At 46.4% G+C, this 22566-nt stretch overlaps 2 protein-coding genes across 7 annotated transcripts; both read right to left on the reverse strand.

The window, feature by feature from the left end:
• Positions 1 to 3012: 3012 nt before the first annotated feature.
• LOC102558516 (hydroxysteroid 11-beta-dehydrogenase 1-like protein A) lies at positions 3013 to 7778 on the reverse strand. The gene is made up of 7 exons (XM_059713541.1): positions 7611 to 7778; positions 6864 to 6957; positions 5346 to 5476; positions 4817 to 4928; positions 4373 to 4561; positions 3567 to 3710; positions 3013 to 3284 (listed from the first exon to the last, which is right to left on the reverse strand). The coding sequence occupies exons 2-7, from the start codon at positions 6943 to 6945 to the stop codon at positions 3070 to 3072; spliced, it is 873 nt and encodes a 290-aa protein (XP_059569524.1). The 5' UTR covers positions 6946 to 6957; positions 7611 to 7778; the 3' UTR covers positions 3013 to 3069.
• Positions 7611 to 22047, reverse strand: SIRT4 (sirtuin 4). 6 transcript variants are annotated; one of them, XM_059713538.1, is made up of 6 exons: positions 21997 to 22047; positions 17704 to 17818; positions 16530 to 17035; positions 15773 to 16067; positions 14314 to 14514; positions 7611 to 11816 (listed from the first exon to the last, which is right to left on the reverse strand). In XM_059713538.1, exons 2-5 carry the CDS (start codon positions 17704 to 17706, stop codon positions 14362 to 14364), a joined length of 957 nt encoding a protein of 318 aa, XP_059569521.1. In that variant the 5' UTR covers positions 17707 to 17818; positions 21997 to 22047; the 3' UTR covers positions 7611 to 11816; positions 14314 to 14361. The 6 variants fall into 6 exon arrangements, with proteins under 6 accessions (XP_059569521.1, XP_059569522.1, XP_059569518.1 ...); XM_059713539.1 differs by lacking the exon at positions 7611 to 11816 and adding an exon at positions 12902 to 14109; XM_059713535.1 differs by lacking the exon at positions 7611 to 11816 and having other exon boundaries at positions 12902 to 14514.
• Between the last annotated feature and the right edge of the window lie 519 nt (positions 22048 to 22566).

Genomic DNA, 22566 nt, shown 5'->3' on the forward strand with positions numbered 1-22566 from the left:
CATACACAAGACACCACAGCCATAACAGTTGGTATATAGGATGCTGAGGAGATGGTGATATGGTTTTATGACCTAGCAGCCCCAGGGGGGTATCAGGGGGAGACGAACTGCTGTAACTATGTGGGGATCACAGAGATGCAAGAGAAGGTGGCACAGTTGAAACGAGACATACAAAAAGCAAACAGCTATGCTCGGGGTAATCCTTGTGTTTTAGTCTCCCTTTAGGCCTGGGGCCATGGTAGGAATTTTTCCTCCCAGACTTGTGGTTTCCTCCACCCTCTGGCTGCTGATGCAGAAGAGGAAATGAAGCAGTATTATGAGTGGATGCCTGTCCTTATTGGCAAAGTTTAAATCAGGGGGCTAAGCACAGGCTTGTAGCAGCTAAGCTCTTGCACTATAGGCTTGAAGCACAGCATGCTTGACTCCAACTTTCATCTTTCTGATGCAGTTTTATGCCTGGTCACCCAGGCAAGATCCTAGTAAGAGAAGTTGTGGCATTTAGCTAGACTTTCTATAGTGCTTTTCATCTGTAGGTCTCAGAGTACTCTGCCAAAGTATGCAGAGTTATCACCTTGATTATGTTGGAGGAAACAGGCCCCAGGAGGTAAAATTGTTTTCTCAGTGTCACAGACTGGGTTGACGGCAGAGTTGGAGACCATGCCCAAGTTTCTTGAATCCAACTATCTCTGGTGCTCTGGTCCCTGAACAATGCAGCTTCCCCAGTTTGCTTCACTGTCCTTGGCCAAAGTTTTCCCTCTTCTTCCCATGGGGCTGTTGTGTGCCCTGTCATATTGAATGAAATAGTTTGAATGTTTGTAATAGTTGCCCATTAGCCAGTTTAGGAAGAAGACAAGATTTATCTCCTTATCTAGGTCATTGTTTTGGTCTATGTGCGAAAGATCCTGACTTTGCTCAAAGTCTTAACTCTTGAATTTTATCTTTAGAGGTCTTTAACAAGTTAAACCTAAAAATGACCCTTAAGCAAATATCCCAAGTTCCGAGAGATTAAACCCTAGGGCCTTTTGACAAAATTGGAAAGAAAAGGTCACTTGCAGTGGTATGGAAGTTCCCCAAAGTAATAAAATGATCAACAAAAGAAACTAATTACTAAGCAAAAGAATATGTTAAGTAAGATCCGAGCCCAAATTTGGGAGTAATGACAGGTTTGGGTAGGACTGGCCCAGGACGGCAACTCACTCAATAAAAACTGTAACCTACTGTCCCAATTTGGAGGTAAACTTCACTTGCAGAACAACGAAGGAAGAATCGCAAGTGTAGACCGGATCAGACTGATCACCTGAACCACCCTCTCCATGAACACGAATCTCTTAGTTCACGCTGAAGCTGCAGAGCGCCCGAAAGGGACTGAAGGAAGGGGACTTAGTCTTATCACTGCTGAGGCCAGCCCATTGAATCGTACTGCTGAGGCGAGCCCACTGAACCGTACTACTGAGGCCAACCCATTAAATTGTACTACTGAGGAATGAAACCATATTTAGGTGTTTGGCTTCTCGGAATTCTAAGATTGTAAGTATATTATGAAAATAATAGTATTGATTCAAATTTAACTTTTAGTTGTAATTGTAGTTGTTTTTGTAATACTAATTCTTATAGCATTGTTTGGGAAGGAAGTGCATTCGGAGCATTGTTTCTGATATATGTAGTTATTGTGTTCTTAATGTTTGTGGTATTTCTTAAAGCTAAGCAGTGTTATATGCGTAGCAAAGAATTTTAAAATAAAATTGTATTGTATGAATTAAGTGTGTAATCACTGTGAAATCGTGCAATCAACTAACTACTCCCCCAGCCAGTGCATCAAAACAAATCAGTAAATTGTGTGGGATCTTCTCTATTCCATAACCCACTAGAGACATGCCCATCCACCACCCTCTTACCCCAAAGCTGGCTCCTGTTTAGGCATTTTTTAGGTGCTTGGTTTGCAGATCACTTCAAAATCTTGAGAACACAAATATGTAGAAATATTGAGTATTTTGTTGATTAATTAACATGCTTCTACTTGGATTGACATCTCTAGCCCAGTACACTTCAGAGCAGATTTCTGCATGGAGACCAGCTGGGCAGGAGCCATGCAGGGAGGGTGCATAGCTGGGTGGGGAGCTTCTCTGGGGCCAGGATTTTGGGGTAGTGACAAAGCAGGGCCACGTTGGCTGTGGGTCTTGGCTCTGCCCCAGCCTCACCTCCTTCTTCCCCCCAAAGTTCTCATGGTCTGTCTTCCAGCTACAGCGTCTCCTGGCCCTGCCTGCCTGTCTCTCTTCCAGCTGCAGCCTCATCCCAGCTACCTGGCCACATGCCCTGCCCGTGCAGGTCCCACCCCTAGGGGTGTGTGTGTGGGGTGCATAAGCCAGGGTGCCCAGGCAGTGGGGCTGGGTCCAGCAGCAGCAGCCAGAAAGAGATGCTGCACCAAGGGCTACCAGGAAATGGAGTCTGCCGTGGGCCCGATCCAGCCAGTGGGCTGGACTTTGTCCACCCCTGCTCCAGAGACATGTGGTTATAGGAGCTGCAGGTATACAGGTTGTGTGTGCAAGAGAAGGGAAGAGAGAGGGAGAGAGAGAGAAAAACAGAGGGGAGAGGGAATTTCTTCCCTCTTTACTCTGATCTGATTATCAGTCAGGAGTCCTCAGGCCTACACAGAAGCCTTAATCACTGCCAGTTGTGAACTACCTAGTCAGAATAGTAGTGAAAGGACAGCCCATGGGCAGGGGACAACACCTTGTAGCCCTACTTTAGCTTCTCATGCATGGGACTGTAGGTTAAGATTTTTGACAATGACGTGCCTCAGGTTGGGCTGGGGAGTTACACTCCAGCTAGAAAAGAAGCTCTACATGACAGGGTGCTCAGATGCTATATACATGAGTGAACGGTACAGCTGAGTCTGACCACTCTGCCCAGCCTGGGCTATATTTTGGGGCCGACTGGAGAAATCTGAGCTCTGCCAATAACTGTATCCCGTTTGAAAGGATTGTGTCCAGAGACTGAATTCCAGCCTCTTAATGTCTTGCCATATTTTCCTTTTATTTCCATCCTTTTGGACATGCAATGCCCTGAACCTTAGATGATATTCTCCAGAATATAGAATTGGTCCAGCAGCTTTTCTACCAGGCCTGGCATCCAGTCTCTCAGCAGCAGCAAAGGCTGGAGGCTCCAGTAAGGATAGACAACCTCCCGGTGTCGTAGCACACCAGCCCGCACCACTTCCTGGGCACACTCCTCCTTGGGATTCGCTGTCATCGTTATTTTGTCAGCAAAAGCATTCACAGCATTTTCTGAAGTAAAGGGAACAATTATCATAGGGTGATCTCTCTTCTGTCCTTTCCCCAGAGTAAAGAGGAATGTGGAGCAAGTGGCTGAGCTACAGGAGGCAGCTCTTGAGACTTTGCACTAATCCTAAAACTTCTTTCAATACATCTTTTGACCTCCTATATATTCCTTATACATTCTCTTGCCCTTGGCCCTGGAATTATATTATTTCCCTCCTGCATTACTTATTATACGCTAATGGCTGTACATCTGTCCAGAAAAGAAGTTACGGCATATTATTCTTTTACCTGTGTCAATATATCCCAGCACAGCAATTGTGACTGAGAGATTGATCTGCTGAAGGTTCAGCTCCCTGCGTAGTGAGCTGTAGAATCCTTCCAGAGCAAACTTAGCTGCACTGTACGAGAGGGCAAATGGGTCTCCAATGCGACCTGCAAGTCAAAGCAATAGAAAAGAGACTGTTTTTCCAAGAAAATGATTAATTCAGAAAGTGTTATTGGCAAGGTTAGGCAGTTGAGAACAAACTGGAGTCTCTCCTGCATATCTCCATGTAAATACTATTCAAATTATTTTTCTGTTTCATATCTGATGAACTAAGTGAAAAAGGTTTCCTGTTACAAGATGGGCCAGTTCCACCAGCTCTTACTGGGCTTCTGTGAGACCTCATAGCTTATGAGACCTGGACCATGTTAGCACCCGGGAGAAGGCTGCCCAAGGGGTCTGATGCTGTGGTCAGCAGTGTTGATGAGTTGTTTGGTGGCATTTTGCTATGATGTACACTACTCTGACTATCCCAGCAGAGATGGCTGCATTTCATTGGTAGGTGAGAAACCCCAGTGAACAGTTCTAGATCAGTTTGTAAAGAGCATTTGGAAGACTAATTTAGAGAAGAGTTGCAATGATGCCTCCTTAGTCACCAAGGAGTTAACAGAGCTTCCCTGGAACTGAAAGCCCCTGGGACAGGCAGGAAAAGAGAATAGTATTTCCTGTGAAGTAGAAACAATGATCTCCCTAGTATGGTTAGGCATGGAGCCAGCTTGACTTAGAGTAGTACAGATTAGGTAATCCACTGGCAGAGAGCAGCTTTCCTTACCACTCATGGAGGAGATGACAATGATACTGCCCTGAGACTCCTTCAGCATAGTCATGGCTGAAGCAGTCAGCTGGACGTAGCTCAAAAAGTTGACAGTCATGGAGCTGGTCACTTCTGTCATATCTCCCTGAAATGGACCAAATGAGTCAAGTCCTCCAACGTGGTTCAAAACTAGGTAGTCAAGGCCTCCTGGAAAAGAAAAGGAAACAAAGATTCAGAGGGAGCATATGAATCTGTTTTGGGGTCAGGATGGTTGGGATACAGTATTCTCTCTATTCTTCAAGACACCAGCCTGTCCTCTCGATGCCTCAGCCTCCCTTGTGCGAGGGAGAAGTGTTTCAGGAAAAGGCAATGCAGAGGGCAGGTGTCAGTAACCCAAGACAGGTCCCACTTCCCATTTTTTCAGAGGACAGTTGCATTTTGCTATGAACCTGGAAAGCATACCTAGTTTGCTTCCAGCTTCTTCAATGACTTCCTGGGCTGAACTCAAGTTGTTCATGTCAGCCACAACATACCTGGCAGAACTCGCCCCCAGTTCCAAGCACTTCTTTGCCACCTGGAGAGAAAAGAGCAGCCTTCAGCACAGCTAAGGTCAGAGGACTTGGTGCTGCTGCAGGCTACACATAGCAGCTGTTCTGTGGCACAGGGGCATGCAAATGGCATGCAGCCATTTGCTTTAGTTGGACCCTGGTCAAGGATGAGGCTGGAGCTCATTTAACATGCCAAGGAAGAACTAACTGTATATGAGGAGTTACACTGGGCAAGAGAGCAAAGAGGTGATGGTCTACAGCAGTATGCTCAAGGCCAGATCCTGGGCTTAAGTGTACACACACAGATCCTAGGGAGGCTATCGTTTCTAATGGGGTAGCCACTCCGGTGCCCTTTGGTGGTGGGATGGAAAATGATGTTTAAAAGGAACCCAGAGGTTCTGTTTCTTCCCCCACTTTGGGTTGCATTCCCTTGGGGTTCTCACCTCCTTGAGCTGCTTCTCCCTCCGAGCGGTGATGATCAGGTGGGCTCCCATCCGGGCAAACTCGTAGGCTATTTGTTCCCCAATCCCAGTGCTTGAACCTGTGACCAGCACACGCTTCCCTTGCACCATATCTGGAGGTTTAAGAGACTCATCAGGAATTTGCTCCCTTCTCAGTACTGTGAACATTGGTGCTGTCATAGCAGTTTGCAGAACCCCAGAACATTCAGCATTGAGTCCTGATTCTCTAAGTCTCACAAAAGGAAGAGAAAAAGGGCCTCCTTGTATGTAAAATGGGTGGAGTGGTGCTTTCCTCCTCCAAGAGGGGTCAAAAGTGTCACTTTGCAAAGTACTGAGTGCTAACAAAAATCTTTGAAAACTGGGTAGTAGTAGCCCCTTGGATGTTCTAGGGGCCATTGGTCTTCTGTGTAATTGGACAAATTAGGAGGGGAAGGACCCATTGCCTCATTCTGTTCTGTGGCCAGTGCAGAATAAGGTATGTCTACTGGAGTCCAGTTAAGGCTAACTTTAAATGCCAAAGTGGCAGGCTTTCAAGCACTTTCCTTGGGAGACTTTTCCACAGGCTATCACATCCCCCTGCCTTCCTGGTTTTGCCTGACACTGGCCTGCAAGAAGGATGCCTGCCAATGGATCTGTGAGCATCTGAAGTCCCAGGGTGATGGGTCTTGGATGAAGGATGCTTGCCAGTTGTAGCACCATGCATGGTGTTTGGAACAATTGTGTTCTGTCTGCTTAATCAATATGGTTTTTGGAATGACTGAATTCTACTCAGTTAATAAGATTTGGAAATGACTTGGCTAATTTGACCTGGAATATGGAATATATTATTAAAAAAATACAGAAAGGGTTTTCCAAATCTATCACTTCTGTGACAGTTCCCAGTCCCCAGAGGCAGCTCAAGGCAAACACCAAAACTCTGGTCCCCCGTTTTTTCTTTTAGAAAGAGAGATGTTCTCACTTCCCTTCTGGTCAGGTTCTCCATCCTCTGGAACAGAGTTATCTCAGACCCCTCCATCTTGCTGAACAAGAAATTAGTCCGTCCTTTGACATTGAGGGAAATCTGCTTGTTGCAGCCATGAGCTTACTTTTCCTTAGCAAAGTCTTTTGCTTGTCCTTTGTTCCTAAGGTCATCACTAGACTGAGCCACCAACCGATCCCCTGCTTTTTTTGTTTTGTTTTGTTTTACGCTAATACCTTTTGCTTTCATTTTCCATTTTAAATTTTCATTTAAGAGACAATTACCCTAGATCAAACTGAGTTTTAGAATGTTACTTTATTCCATTTGACCACAGACAACAGTCACTAAACAGGGGTTATTTTTTCCCTCTATATGAAACTGTGAAAATGCCATGAAAGAAGATTTACCTATGTCCAGATTTCAGCTGAGATTTTGGCATGCAGCATAGGATCTGACCCATAGATCCATAGTGGGGAGTCAGCCCCAACCTCTGGAGTGTACCTAGAATGTAAATTTCCTGGAGTCTCTCCAGCTTTACTTACCTGCAGATAAAGTTTCTTGGCTGTAGAAATAATATGCACACAGGCCGATGAGGACAGGGACAAGAAGCCTGACTGCAGCCATTGTGTTGGTTTTCTGCAGCGACACCAACGTCAATCATTAAACACAACAGGCCCCATCATGCCAAATGATAAGCAAGTGAGGGTCATAAACTGATTTCTCCTAAAAGGCTTATGGGGGAATGGGGCACTGCCTCCCCCCTGGCAGCAGCTAGTACTAGACTATGAGTTCTCTGGAGCAGGGACTCAAGTGTTCCACCCAGTTTCACCTCATGTGCTGTGCAGCATGTACGGTGACATCTTCTCTGTGCTGCACCCAGCTATTCTGGCCCAACTCACACCACAGGTATCATTGGTGTGTCACTGGAAAAGCCAGTCACCCCTCTTTGGGGTGGGAGAACAGATTTAGGAAACTGTTGAAGGACTAAAGCAGCTACTCAAATTTTTCACTTCCTAACCTATGTCAGCATAACCATTTCAAGGGAACTGGGGGCAGGCAAGACACAACAGATGGATCCCAGCTTGCGGGATGTTTTCTTTTCAGTCCAAAACTTTGCTGTGGGGCTTTCCGCTCCCCTTGATCAGGGTGGGTGTAACAGAGTAAGGGACCAAAAGGTTCCCTCCCCCGCTCCATTCCCAGTGAGGAACAGAGAGACTGCTGTCTGCCAGGTGGGAAAGAAAACCTGGCCTGGAGTAGAACTAAGGGAAGCCCCAGGGGAATACACTTACCTAAGGGTCCGCTGACTGTCAGGGGGTGAAGAATCCAGGAGACTGGCTGCTGGGGCTCCGGGAGGGAGATAAGCAGCAGCTGTGGAGACCAGAAGGGAGGAGGGGGAAGAAGAGAGAGAAGCTGCTAGGCTGCAACACTGCCAGATTGAGGAGTGCAAATAGTCCTGCTCTTTTGCTGTGTCTGTTTCTGTTGTAAATCTGGTGGACTGTGGAGGGGGCGTAGGGTGCCCTGCTCAGACACACAAGGCGATCGCACTTGCAAGTCTGACCAGCCCTTAAGGAGACAGGCCCTAATTTTAAACTGTGTTTCAACTGTAACTCTTAAGCATGTATCCTACCTATAAAGGGACTACATGCCATTATGATGAACTGCCTGTTCTGTAATCATGAACTCAACATCAAGTCATGGCAGGCAAGCAGACACCAGAGGCAGCGACATCCCTTGGCCAATACTGGTCCAGGGAGTGCCCAGTCACATGCATCTCCCCTGACCCTGCCACAGTGAGACTGAATCTTGCCATGTTGTGGACATCTCGCCTGTAGTCTTTTGGAAATGATGCCCTCTAATCTACAATAAATTTCAATGGTGCAGCAAAATACTGGGGCTGGGTATTTTTTTTAAATATCTGTACCCTTATGAAATGTCATTGGCTGCCCTGTGGTTTAATATTGGACTGGCAAAATAAGAGCTTCCGGTTGTCCTTCATACCACTTACTCTCCTGTCTTTCTAGGGGCTCAGGGCATACAGACTGCAGAGTGACGTGTGCAAGGGTGCATGTATACATCTAGCTTGGGATTCTTGCCAAGAGAAAAGGTCCCAGCAGCAGCTGAGCTGCAGGCAGTAGGACTGGTGGATAAACAGTGTTGATGTTTCCCTGTGAATTTTAATTATCAAGAGGAGTGTCACTACATTAAATTGAAACCAAACAAATCTGAAAGTAAAGCTGTTTTGCTTTGAGTATGGATGTTCACCAGGAGCATCCAAAAGACTAGTTTCTTTCCCTTTCAGAGGGAGACTCTTTGAGCCAGGAGCAATTTGGCATTTTAAAAGAAAAAAATCCTCGCCAAATGTATGTAGGATGAAAAATGTTAGGTTGGCAAGGGCATAAGTTGAAGTCCTCTGTTAACAGATTCTCCATCTCCCAGTGTATCTCCCTGGTCTGGAAGGACAGAAGCTTGGGGTGAAGAAGTTCAGTTTCCAAAGTCTCTTGGCTGAGACAGCCAACAGGCAGCTGTGGTGATATGGACATCCACCAACTCATACCTGAGGCATTTAATTAATGTAGACCACAAAAAGCTCCCAAGGGCTGGTTTAAGTCACCACTGATCTGGGCTGCAATGGACCAAGTCACATAGAAGTGAAAGGCTCCATCTACCACCACTGAACTGGGAGGGCTTGATTTCTAATTAGACCCAAAATACAAATAGCCATAATCTGCCCAGCCTGCCTCTCTGAACTGTGCAATGTTGGCAGAGACCTTACAGCTGTGGGTTAGAAATGCTCTGATGGTTTTTCTTCCTTGCTGCAATGGCTGTGGAAGTGTGATGTCCAAGGCACACAGCTGGGAAGCATCAGGCTCTGGTGTGAGGTTTCTGTCCCCTCCACACAAGCACGTTGCAATTTGCTTCTGCTCCCAAGGTCACCATGCCGAGTCTTTGACCCTTTCCCACAACTTATGAACAAGCAGGTTTGTACCTGGCTCTTCTGCTCATGTGTTCCTGGGGATTCCAATCTTTCCATATCTTCCAGACAGACAAATCCTGGAGTCTCGATACTGAAGCATGTTATGTGGGGTTGCAGGCCTTTCTAAGGTGGGGCAAGTCTGATAGTAGACATTCACATAGGCACCACTGACCAGAGTCAGAGCCAAATCTCTCTCTGCTGCTCCAACCTCACCCTTCCCAGCAGAGATGCTCTGGGAACAAAGGCAGGAATAATCATTTATGGAGCTCATGGCTCCTTCAGCCCAGCCTCAGCAGCTTCTCCCATGCTGGAGTGGCTGAAAGGGAAGAGACAGCAGTGCTGGGGGTTGGTTTAGCAAGCCGACTTGTAAAGAAACAGTTCTTGTGGTGCTCTCTAATGAGTGCTTTTATTTCTGATAGCTGAATGGAGCGACAGCTTCAAAAAATGACCTGAAGTATCACTGGGCTGGTGTGTCAACAATGAACCAGAAAAGGTGTGAGGGTCTGATGCACTGCGGAAGGTCAGGTCTGGAAAGGTAACAACACAAGGTTGTTAGGGGATATGTCTCTTTCCTCCTTGCTGACAGGGGGGCTAGAAAGTGAACCTGTGATGGAAGGAGAGGAGGTGCCTGTCCAGTATGACTTGAATATCCATTTGATATACTCCAGGCCTGTAATGCTGCTCCTCCTGCTGCCAGGTCTTCGGTGCAAGGTTCTTCTATTTTGCCTCCTATAGAATTTTTACATCTCCCCTCCCCTCAAGTTCCCTTGTTCTTATTGAACCCAGCTAAACAACAGGTCATCTCCTTTACTGAACTCCATGTCTTCCAACAGTATGATTGATGTGCATCCTATAGTGCTGAACCCTGGGGCCTCTACACCTCCCTCCAGACTGGCAATCACATCAATAAGATGAGGCACACCACCTTCTTAAGGTAGGTCTTATGACAGTTACCCACCATGTCACGGCTGATACCTGTGTTCTCTCTGTGGGTTGCATGGACTGCTTACAAAAGTTAAAGAAGGTCACCTCGATCATGGTGTAATATGTTTGTGCTTTACACAAAGTGCTTAAAGTTAGTGTCATCAAAGCTAACAGATGTTCAGTGTTTGGTGGTGGGGACTGAGTGCCTCCCTGCACTGGCAAAGGCTAAGAAACCAGCCAGCTCAATTGCTGCCCCTCTGCCTGCTTTACCCTCCTCTGCCAGCTGGATGCAAAGAACCAGCCAGGGTTCATTCCCTGATGTCAGGGGGCAGTGTGAAGGCAGCTTGGTGGTTGTGCCCCCTCTCTGCTGGTGCCATGGGGCACTGGCAACCTTCTCTTAATGGAGGGTGGGGGGTAATCCCCACCCTTGATCACTGCATACCTGCTCCCCCTCCCTTGCCTGCAGGCTGGCTGCACAGAGAGGAGACACACAGCCCTGGTAGGAAATATACAAGTTTCCTAAGGCACTCTAATTTATACTTGGATACTTGCTGGTAGCAGGGCCACATGTTTTTTCAACAATTCAAAGGATTCAGAACTGATCTGTCTAATTTGACCTGGAACACAAAAAAATTTCCAAAATATATTTTAAAAAAATGTTTGTATAGAGTAATATTACATAGTGAGTTTTGCTTTCAGGGGGCACGTCTGCACAAGATATTTACTGCAGAGTAGACTAATTAGATCTGCAGTAAACATCTCAGTGTCTACATGTGATGGGCTATAAGACTGGAGTAAGCTAAAAAACTGCAGTTTTTTACTTCACAGCTCTGCACATGTAGACACTGATACAGCTGGCTGGGCCATGAAGGTGCTTCAGTGAGGGGGCTGCCTGCCAGCTAGCCCTGCGCTAGAGCACCCTAATGCTCTGGCCAGCTCCCAACAGCATGTTGAGCTGGGTCAGAGCAGCCCCAGGATGGCAGGCTGAGCCCCCAAACCCTCTACCAGATGGGGCTACTCTGACCCAGCTCAACTTGCTGTGGGCCTGGATACAAATCAAACAGTGCACCTGGGAGCAATAAACTCTGGTGCAATAAGTTCCGGAGTTTATTGCTTTGAATTAGTCGCGCACCCAGAGACATATACTTTTCACTGTTCCTGTATATGTGCATGTATATAATGTAAACCATTGGAGGGCTGGTGTAGCTTTGCCTTATTTATCATTACTCTAAGGAGTGCTTTGACTGTGCTTGTAGATACTCATAGTTGTAATGAATGAGAGGCAGGTTCGGGGCAGGAGGATGGATTCTTCTTTCAGGGGGTCTTCGCTGGGAATGTTTTCTTATTCTAGGCCTCTTGGCAACAGTCCCACATTTTCTCAAAAAGCAGGCCTTTCTGGCACAAAATCTGCAGCCTCTGTTTTTAACATGCCCATACTGGGCATTGGAGATTACATGGATAATGAGAAACCTGGCTCAGGCTCTCTTCCAAAAGGGACATAAGGGTCTCTTCCTGTGTGGAAAACTGCTACTTGAATAAAAATTCCATGCAAGGTACTTGGTTGCATGGAGGATGCTGCTGTGTAGAAGTCTTAGCCCTGAAATAAGAGAAACTCTATGTGAACGGCTTGGGAAGCTTTGGCAAGCAGGACAATTCTATTATTCTATCTGTAGCCTGTTACCTGTGAGCTTTCTCTACCCCCAGGCAGCAAGGATATCCACAACTCATTGCAAAGTATGAGCCCCCCTCCACCTTATACATCAAATACCTTGCTTCCATGGCATGTATAGCAGGATCTCCCATATTCTATTAGTCACAAAGGGATTTGAATTCCTTGGGAGGTAAGGCTGCCTATACACATTCTGGTTTACATTCTAATTAGAACGCTCCAGTGTGGCCTCACCATAATGTGCATAAGCCCCCATATGTTTAAAAATGGCCGTGGGGGGACTTTATCTAAACCTTAACTAAAATGAGATTTTGATAAAGCATCCTGCAGCCATTTTTAAATATGCAGGTGCTTAATACATGTGACGGTGAGGTGTTTTAAGTCCAGCTCCTGTCCAGGAATGTACGTTGGCAGCCGAAGTGTCTAAATAGTATCAAACATATGGTTTTTAACTGTGATTGTCCTGGGCTAGATTTGAATCCATGCCTGAGCAGGAAAAGACTCTGTATCTTAAAGACAGCCCTCCACCATTTTTGCTACGTAGAGAGGCTATGCTCTTTCAGTGAGTGATCCCAGCAACCTTGCTCATCTCCAGTGGTTATTCTTTTCAAAACATTACACATTAACATGGGAAACTCTACCCTACAAGATAGGAACAGGCCATTTTAATCTGCATTCCAAGTGCAATCCCTAGAACTAACTTGCAAGTATTCCTACCTTCTAATCTAACCACAGTGAAGTATGTTATAATGAGAGACTGACAAGTGTTTGTTTAACAGAGGCAGCTCTTCTCACAATAGGAGGCTATTATTAGGGGCAAGGATATCTTGCACTGGTCTGTGTAGGCAGGAGGCTCTCTGCTTAGGGTGGTCTCTTGCACAGATACCATTATCCTTCTCTCTTACTTCATGTAGTGTTTATAATTGTAGCCTGAATTCCTGAAATGGGATATGAAACAGCTTTGCACTTGACTGACTCATGAGAAGGAGAAATTCCAAAGCCAGCAACACCAATCTTGTAAAAGATTCTTTTAATGTAATTACCCACTGAATCATATTCCCTCCAAAGTGCATACTGAAGGAGATGGACTTAAATTAGAAGCAGTTCTTGTCAGATTGATTCAGTGAAACTCTAGCAGCATCCCAGCCCTTTTATTTAAAAAAATATGTGAATGTAGTTGCTGAATTGGAGAGCGTCCCCTTCTGGCCCAGACATGCCCAGCCCACTCCCTGCTGGCAGGAAGAGATATGTTAGTCTGGTCACCTGCCCTTCAAAGTCATCTGTCTCTGGAAAGCAGCTACTTTTAGCAGGTTTAGTTCAACTTCTCTAATGAAAGAGAATCTTTCCCCTTAGATATTCCTCCCAATTAAGAGAGAACAGAAAAACTGGTTCATAACGTTTTCCCAGGCCCTCCTCTCTCACCTACTGACTTTATGTTCCCCACCTGCCAAACACCCACAACCCCTTTCCAATCCGTCATATCCTTTCACTAAACTGTCCTTCTCCCACCTTCCTCCAGGTGACAATTGTAAGAAAATTGTTGGGGTTTTGATACACAAAAGATGCACTTTCCAAAGAATGCAGGGCAGAGGCACAGTCTACATGGAGAAGCAAAGGAGAAGATTTCCCATTGGAGATTGGGCTCAGTGCAGGAAACCCATCAGACAGAAATGTGTAAATGCTTGCTGCCCCCTGCTGGGCCATCAAGGAATGCACCTTTGGTGTCACCTCTGACCTCTCTTGGGTTGAAATATCTCTTCTTAAGATATGCTGGGTCAATGGAACCTGCAGGGATGTAGGTCCAGAATCTACTTTATAGAGGGAATTTGACACATTAAAAATCAGGATCCTGATTAGCTGTTCTCAGTCCCATGGGGCAGTGTCTGCTTTGCCACTAAAAGTCACTGTGGCTCAAGGGACCTGGGTAAGACATTGTAAAAAGAATCTTGATGCAAAGGTTAATCACTGTGCTGACCAACTACTCTGGGATTCTCCTGCTACTCCTGTAAAGGCTTTCAGCTGACAACCTTGTTAGAGTAACAGTCTGACTGAAACTCCAAGGGACCATAAAACTAAAAAGAGTGAAATCTAGCACACAAGAAGCCTGGTACCAAACAATCTCAAACTGAAAAGAATCAAGAGGAATAGTATTTGCTCAGCACCTCAGCTGAAGTTCACTGTTGGCAGCCAGTCTGTCCCACCAGGATCAGGTCAGTTAGATCTGAAACAATGCAACCAGGTGTTGGCATCTGTTACTCGTATATCTTTCTTGTCCACTGATCTCAGTCTGTCCTGCCAAGACAGCTCAGAAGTTGATGCCTATTTGTACTAGAACCATTCTGCTGCTCAGTGGGCGAAATGACCACCATGCTACAGGATCTCACAGTCAAAGCTGTAATCTGTTTACTCGCCATGCAAAAATTACCTAGTTTTGTTAGTGTGGGTGCCTCCCTTGTGGGGTTTGGAACCTGGATCACTGCAGGGCAATCAAAGGCAGCAACTCCCCGCAGCGGGAATTCAGTTTCAAGGATGCCAAATGATCTGACCTTGTGGGCCCAATGTTCAGTATTGCAATTGGGAGCTTCTTCTCATGGGCAGCAAGAGCAAACCTGTAACCAGAGTATACCTGCAGGGACACAAGGAAGCAAAGTGAAGTGCACGAAGTAAGAGCAAAAGAAAGTACCAATCCACTCCTCAGGTCTGCTGTCCAGGGGGTGATAGCAGGATAGTTCCATGCAGCCTGTTCATACAAATTGTTCTTCATTCAAGCACCAACTACACAGGATGGAAGCATCAGCTCCTCAGCTCCAAATAGGGGAAGGATTTAAATGCTGTAAAAAATGCACATAAATACAAACCTTCCCCCTGTAGTCTGTTGTTGCATAATTCTCTTGGCCAGTTGCTACTGGTTATCACAGGTGCTTGGTCAAATGCTTTCAGCTGCATGGCCTATGTGCTCTGCCCAACTGGTTCTGCAAGTGAAGTCCCATGATAAACCTGAGAGACTATGGTCATGCTTAGGATACTGATTCAGGGCTCCTGAAACCCTGAGGATCACAACAAAGCAGGCTTGGTTTTATCCCATCAGACGAGTTTCTCTTAAGGTGTATTTTAACATTTTATAATACACCTTTTTTCTGGAAAGTAACCACCTAAACTGTTCCTCAGACATCCTGGTTAATGACAGGCCCAGAGTCAGGATAGATAACAGCAGAGGCAAGAGATGGCTACAGGACAAAAGAGATGGAGAAGCAAAGATGGGATGTGGTCAACAAAGCTTTTCTGTATACCATGTGAAGACTTTCTACTCCCTCCTACTCCTCCATGTTCTTCAACAGGCTAATGAGGAGTTAACTGGCAACATGAGCTGAACCTGTAGAGCACCCACTCTTACATCAGCATCCAGCAAGTCTCTAGCACAGAGATCTACTGATACTAGAAACAAAGGCCCAAATCCTCCATGGAATGTAGGTACTTGACTCTCACAGAGTTCATCCCACCATTCCTATAGTATTAGTGAGTGAGAGAAATAAAATCCACACCATAAAATCCAGAGGAAAACGTGTGGTGGTGGGTAAGAGGGATTTTGTAACACTCAAGGGGCCCCAGCACTCCTAGTGTTTCACACATGGCTGTAATGAGTGGTCTCCATACTATAGGAGAGACTTAACCCCAACACAGAGAAGCTGCTTGCAGGAACCCTGAAGGGAATGCAGTGAAGTCAGACTGCAGAAATAAAACAGCAAAATACAAGGAGGCTCTGGAGAGACAGTGAACCAGGATACCAGGGATGGTAGGGGACCAGAGATGATGGATCAGAAACCCTTGTGGAGACAGTAGCAAACAACAAATGGGAATTTAGCATGGGAGAGCTGCTCAATTACCTGCAAAGAGGATCCTACCACCAGCACAGAATCTGATTCAGCCAGGCGCTGGCGCACCAAATCCACTCTTTCACGGCTCACAGAATCCCCGAAGAATGTCACATCTGGCTTCAGGATCCCACCACATTTGCTGCAGGCTGGGACACGGAAATAACGCACCTGGTCCTCTGTGAGGAAGACATCCCCATCAGGGGCCACACCATGTCCTTCAGCTGTCCATGTGGGATTCATAGCTTCAAAGCGTTCCTGAAGCTCAGAACGGGGGGTTTGATCTCCACAACCCAAGCAGAAAACTCTGAAACACAAAGCGCTCATTTCCATTGGGCTCCTGGGATTCAAGGGTTAAGAAATGTTAAGGCCAGGATGGATCATTATGCTCATCCTATCTGACATCCTGCATATTACTGGTGAAAGGACCTCACCCAGCTATTTCTGTATCGAGTCCAAAAGTCCCAGTATGGACTCCACAAGTCTGGCCAAAGAGCAGAGCTGATTCAGTCTTCGGCTGGCCCGAAGGATGATAGAGAATTGTGTTCATATAATCTATAAATATGCTCCTGAAAGTACCACCCAGTGTGAGCAAAAGGATTCTGTCCATAGAGAGGTCAGTAAGAGGTCTGCTCTTGCTCCCACCCCTTTCATGAGGTAACAGGGCAAATCTGCATTATTCCCTTATTTGCCGCTCACATTAATACTGCACCCACATATCAGCCACCCTGTCACCCATAACAAGGCCATCCTGAACCCCATAGAGTACCTGTGTGTGCATCCATGCAGCTCTGTCATCTGCTGACTTCCAGCCTTGCTATGCAGGGCATCCACATTCTGGGTCACCAGCCAGTGGAGTTTCCCTAGTCTCTCCCAATTCCTTAAGGCCAGGTGTGCTGCATTAGGCTGATGAGAGGAGAACTTGGGCCAGCCTACAAAGTTCCTTGCCCAATACCTCTGACGGGCACTGGCACTGTGAACAAACTGGGCGTGCTGGATGGGCCGCCTATCTGTCCTGGCATAAAGTCCAACTCCCTCCGAGCGATAGTCAGGGATTCCCGATTCAGTTGAGATTCCAGCTCCAGTCATTACAAAGAGCCTCTGGGAATGGGAAATGAAGTGCTGCAGCTCCTCCACTTCTGTGGGATCTGGAGGAGAGCTGGCTGGCACGAAAGTCAGGTTTGGAGAGGTCTTGGCTACAGAATAGGATCTGCTGTGGTGGAACCTGAGAGTTGTGCAACCTCCTGCTGCCCTTCCAGCACAGAACATGTTTTCCTGGGACACAAGAAAGTAGTTCAAGCTTAATTACAGGGTTACATTTTCATGGGATACCCTGAGGAGCCAATGATGCTGCTGACACTTTGGCCTTTTATTTTGCCTTCCAGCAGAGAATCTCAAAACATTATGAGAATGTTAATAAATTAAGCTGCGCTCCGCAAAGATGGTCATGCAACAATCAGTGCAGAGACATTTATGAGGATCAGGACTCCTGACTTAGTCTCATCTCACCAAGACAGCCTCACGTTTCCTCCTTACCTGGCAGCTAATTCCCCTCTGGCGGTGGGCAACCTTGGAGAGTTATGGAGCTCATTCTTAACGTTTTGTGATCATTCTATCAAGACAGCCAGACAAGAGAAGGGTGTGAACGGAATGAAGGCATTGTTTTAGACTGGCTGGATTTGAGGCAGACAGCCTTGCTTTCTGGTGTATGTGCAAGGCATCAAGGGCAGCACTAAGGAACTGGGGGAGAGAATCACTGAGGTGTCAGGTATAACATCCCGGTCCTGCCGGGGGTGGCAGGGTAGGAACCTGGCTGTGTCCCCAGCAGGGATCACTGCTGTGTGACTCCCAGTGCAGATCACTCCCTGCGTCAGGGTGAAGTGTGCACACAGAACAAAGCCCTCGCCAAGAGCCAGAGCAACTCTCCTGTCATCCCTGCTTACCATGGACGATGCCCTGCCTGACCCTGGTCTCTCATGTGCAGAAAGAAGAAAAATCACTCTGCTGTGTCATCTCTCCAAGACAGAGACCTTGCTGGTGGCCTTCTTCCAGAGGCACCTGTGGGAAGGAGAGAGCAGAGTCCCAGGCCTTGTACAGAGCCTGTGCAGGGCAGGCTGTAGAAGTGAGATGGCCTACACTGCCCCCAGAGCCATGCCCTGTGTTGGGTGCCTCCCCTGCAGGCAGGGCAGAAGTCAGGCAGTAGCAGGCTTTGCGCAGCCACTTCCCCATCAGGAGCTGGCTGCTGGCCTGCAGGCCCTTTGCAGCAGGACAGAGGGTGCCAGGAGGAGGGGCCTGATGGAGAGAGGGAGGAGGTTTCCAGCCCGCCCAGAAGAGAAGCAGAGAAAGGGCAGCGAGGAGGTAGGGGTGGTTTGAAATGGCTGGGGAGCATGATAGGGTTTTCTGGAGAGGGCAGCATCACAGAGCTGGGGCATGGGAGGGGATGCTGAGCATGGAGTGGTGCTAACTGGCCCAGGGGACGGCAGAGATGCAAGGAGAGAAATTTATGCAGCTTGTTTCTGAAGGGATTTTTATGCGCTTGGAAGTCCCTGGCATACTGGTAAAGAACAGCAGGAAGAACAAGTGGAGATACCATGATCTTTAGCAGGTGGCTTTCCCAGTGGTGATACCATCTTTATGTTTTCAGCCCAAGTGGTTTTACTGACCTGGCAGGGGAGATCCCCTTCTTCTTGCCTTGAATGACTTGGTGTAGTTGAGGGTGGAGACCTGTCCATTGCACTGAGGGCAGGCAGGCTGCCCTGTGAGAGTTTACTATAGCCTCCCAATGGGAGGATCTCAGCTATGCAGTCTGTGGTGATGGGGGATTGCTCTCGGGCTTTTCCTTTAGCTTGCTTCTTCAGCCTTTTTGGCTAGAGGCAAGCAAAAGTAAGGGGCATCTGAACTCCAAGGCCTCTGGGCTTGGCGCTTGCATGTAGGACGCCTGCTGTGGATTTGGGAGTATCTGAAGCTCTAGGCTGAGGAGTGGGAGGTAGGATATTTGCCAGTGGTAGCACTACACAGACTTGAGCTATTGAGCTCTGCTCAGTTGATAGGATTTGGAACTGATTTGACAACATGAATTTAACTGCCCCACTCTCCCACCCCACCCCACCTCCCAAAAAGACCAAAAAACCCCAACAGTGTGAAGAACAGTGGAAGGGGTTAGCTGCCTGGGCCAGGGAACTTGACTGGTCACTCTTGAGGGCTCTGGGAATCAGAGGAAGGACATGAACCCAAAGTAGAAAATGTGTAAGTGTTAATGGTCCCTCAGAAATCTGTCTGTAGCCTGGTGCTTAGGGCTTTACACAGGAGCCTGCAGCCAGGCACAGGCACAGACGTATCGTATCTCTGTGCCCCAGCTCCCTTTTTCCGAGGTGAGCTCAGCATTAATCTGCCCTTGGCACAGATAAGTGAGGCTACAGGAGGGATGCAGCCTCTGGAGCCAGGCCCCATGTTGGATGACGCCACCTTATACAGGCGGGCATCATTCAGCCTCCTGCCACTCAGGAGCTGGCTGCTGTGGTCTTCAGGCCTGCAGGCCCCTTGGAGCAGGATGGAGGGAGCTGGGAAGGGAGGTATTGCCTTGCTTAGTTTAAGCCACAAATTTTTGTAGGCAACAACCTACTTCATCACATGGTATGAAAGCTCATGCTTCTTTGAACCAAATTGTCTCGAAGGTGCCGCCCTGTGCTGCCTTCTTCCTGACTAGAGACTAACTCAGCTCCCCACTCTCTGCCTAGTCCGAGAGTCCCATTTTGGAGCTTGCACGGCTCCAAGCACCTCAGTTGCACTCAAGTGCCTGCAGGGTAAGGTAGGGGCTGTGCAGCAGTTTTGAAGATGCCGCTGCCAGTTGATTTAGGTACCTAAACTCTAAAGAAGCAGGCAGGCACCAAAGTACCTTTGAAAATCTGGGCCTGAAGTGTCAAGGCACATTTGAAAATCTCATTGGAAGTGCCTAAGTCACATTTGAAAATGGGTCTTAGCCACTTAAGCCACCTTGGCTCCCGTTCTTTGAGGTATTTAGATATTTAACTTGCACTGATTTCAACCAATGTTAGGTGCCTAGATAAGGGTCTGGGACTTAATACCTTGCTATACAAAATGGAGCCCCACATCAATACCTTTAAAAAATCAGCCTTTTGCTGTAGAATACTATGGTACAAGATTGATTCTAGCAGCAAACACCGCATTCAGCTTGAGTAATCTCCTCCTCGCATGCATGTGCCTCTTCTAAGGGATAGCATTTCTTGGATGCAGCATTTCTTTGTAGACATCGCCTCTGGTTTTGGTAAAAATTTTACACTTATAATTAACTGTGTCTATAGGAAACTACAGATATAACTATTAGTAGCTAGACATCTCATTACCTGGCTTGTGAGTGTAAACAAGTACTTGGTTGTATAACTTGTATTGCCATCTGAAGTGGCTGGCAGGGGGTTCAGTTCCCTAAAGTATACAGCCAAGTTTTGTTGGAGCCTGACTGGAATCAGATCCAGAGCACTCCCTCCTCGTGCTCGAATGAATTAGAATAAAACTATCCATATGCTAAAATATCAACCTAACTTTGTTCCAAAATCTGTCTTTCCTTTACAGCCCCAAAGCTGGGCCCAATATACAATTGTGAAATTCATCAAATAAGATCTAATCAGTGGAGACTATAATTAATAAACAAAGATTTGTGAGAAAAATGCGTGCACTTTCTTTCTTGAGAGTTTTAATTTTGGGGGGGAATTAAAAGAAGTTGATCAGGTTTCCAAATACTTCACAGTTTCCTTTGAGAGGTCAATTGTCCGTGACTAGTATTCCCCAAAGGCCGCTGAATTAAATTGATGCCATTTAAATTAAACTGCTTTCATTGATTGAATTTTCCCATTCCTTTCTCTTCTAGATTATCATTGAAAGACATCTCTGGAAAAATGTTATCAGGAGAGACTTGAATAAAGAGAGGATAGTCGACTGTACTATGAGGAGAATAAGACTGTTCCAGGCACAATGAATGGCTTGTGAGAAGAAAGGCACATGAGCAAAAAAAGGTACCCAGACATGAGAGAGGAGCAAGGAGAGGTAGAAGTATAGGTGGAAGATGGTGAGCAACTTTGTGGGGCTCTGAGGACAAGGACTAGGAGCTTGATCTAGAAAAACAGTGGAAGAGCATGGAAGGCAGTGAAGGTACCTTTAAAAAGTACTGATGAAGTCAGATCAGTGAGAGAAGATAGTGGTTTGTGCAGAAACATTTTAAACATTAGAAGGGTGGGAGCTGTGAGGCAGGGAGTTGTGGTATAGTACTTGTGAGAGCAGATGGTTTGTAGCAAAAACAAAGAGGAAGGATAGGCTAAGATCACATGTAGTCCCTGTTCTTGAAGGCTCAGGTCAAGCGTAGTGCCTGTTCTTAACCTGGCAGGGGAAATACCATGTATCTGTGTCCATGAAGGCAGTTTTCCTAAAGCACACCCAGGGAGAATTGCTTTTCTGGTGTGGTTCAGTATCTGCTGAGGTGTAGCAGCTTTAAGCCCACTTTATGGAAATGGGAGTCTCCTCCCTAGCTTGCTCTGAGGGCCTTATGGCTAAGGGCCAGCAAAAATCAGGGGCATTTGACCCCCAAGCCTCTGGGCTTGGGCTTGCAAGTAGGATGCCTGCCAAAGGATTTGGAAACATCTGAAGCCCCAGATGTGGGTGGAGGATGTTTGCTGGTAGTCGGGCCAGTTATGGTTCTGGACTCTTGGATTTGGAATTAGTTTTGGCTAATTTGGCCTGGGATACATAAAATTAAAAAAAGGATAAATGTGAGTGATGTAAAAGATGAAAAAGTGACAGGTAGTACAGAGGGAAGGAGAGGAAGACAGAGGTTTGCTTGTAAAAAGGGTGTTTCATTTTAAATTGTGATTTTGCATCTGAGTACTTCCCACTATATAAAGGAAAATAATTACCCATATAACTATAAGCAAGTCTTAAAACTAGGGTTCTGTGTTTCCCCAGGGGTATAAAAAAAAGAAAACAAAAAACCCCCCTCTACCACTAACATTTACCACATTCCCAACATTCACAAAGAGAAAGAGCAAACCAGGCTTAAGGCAAAAAGGAGCTGAATCTACAATTAACTCTGCCGAAAAATTCAGTACTAGAGTTTGGCATTTCCGAGACCCTATTTCAGTAATAACCCACAAAACAAGCACCAAACTAAGCACATAACCCCAAATCAGCAGGGACCGGGGACAATGAGTAAACATTTGCAAGCCTACCTCTCAGGAATACTGACCTCCAGAAAAATGACGCTGGCTGCACAAAACAGACTTCTGGGAAATGCAGTTCACAAAACAAGAGTTGCACAGGAAGACTACAACTCCCACAATCTTCCAGAGCATAGCACAGTGAAAAGCAGAGCAGACTGGTCTTCAAAATGCCCAGGGTGCAGCCATAAAATCCTAGCTTTTCCTACTGTGCATAGGAAGAATTGAAACAAGCATGACATGCTTGTAATAAGTGCTTACTTCATTACCAGACATATACAGCATTCATCCTACATAAAAAGAAGAAATGGAACAAATTACTCCAAGAACAAGCTCCCCAGCCACAAAACAACCATCAGAGGAACAACACCAACACCTTACGACCTTCCAACCTCAGACTTGATGAAACTGCAAGCAGCAACCAACCCACAAATATTATCAATCTCTCCACACACTTGGGTTGGTCTAATAAAAGATATCAAATTCACCGAAGGAACCTTGTCTGCCTATGTCCTTAGACCAACACGGCTACAACCTAAACCCCTACTTCATTACCATTGATTTTAGTATTACCATTGATTT

This window comes from Alligator mississippiensis, chromosome 10, assembly GCF_030867095.1.
Source record: "Alligator mississippiensis isolate rAllMis1 chromosome 10, rAllMis1, whole genome shotgun sequence".
NCBI lineage: Eukaryota > Metazoa > Chordata > Crocodylia > Alligatoridae > Alligator > Alligator mississippiensis.

What these genes read in the sequence shown, in the direction of transcription:
- SIRT4 (XM_059713538.1), bottom strand. An exon ending in CTGCATGGATGCACACACAG is followed by an intron (nt 16,068 to 16,529) that starts GTACTCTATGGG and finishes TTTGTGTTTCAG; the next exon opens with AGTTTTCTGCTTGGGTTGTG. An exon ending in TGGTAGGATCCTCTTTGCAG is followed by an intron (nt 14,515 to 15,772) that starts GTAATTGAGCAG and finishes GTGTCCCTGCAG; the next exon opens with GTATACTCTGGTTACAGGTT.
- LOC102558516 (XM_059713541.1), bottom strand. Translation starts at nt 6,945, where the DNA reads ATGGCTGCAGTCAGGCTTCTTGTCCCTGTCCTCATCGGCCTGTGTGCA. An exon ending in TGTCATCTCCTCCATGAGTG is followed by an intron (nt 3,711 to 4,372) that starts GTAAGGAAAGCT and finishes TTTGACTTGCAG; the next exon opens with GTCGCATTGGAGACCCATTT. An exon ending in GCTGGGATATATTGACACAG is followed by an intron (nt 3,285 to 3,566) that starts GTAAAAGAATAA and finishes CCTTTACTTCAG; the next exon opens with AAAATGCTGTGAATGCTTTT.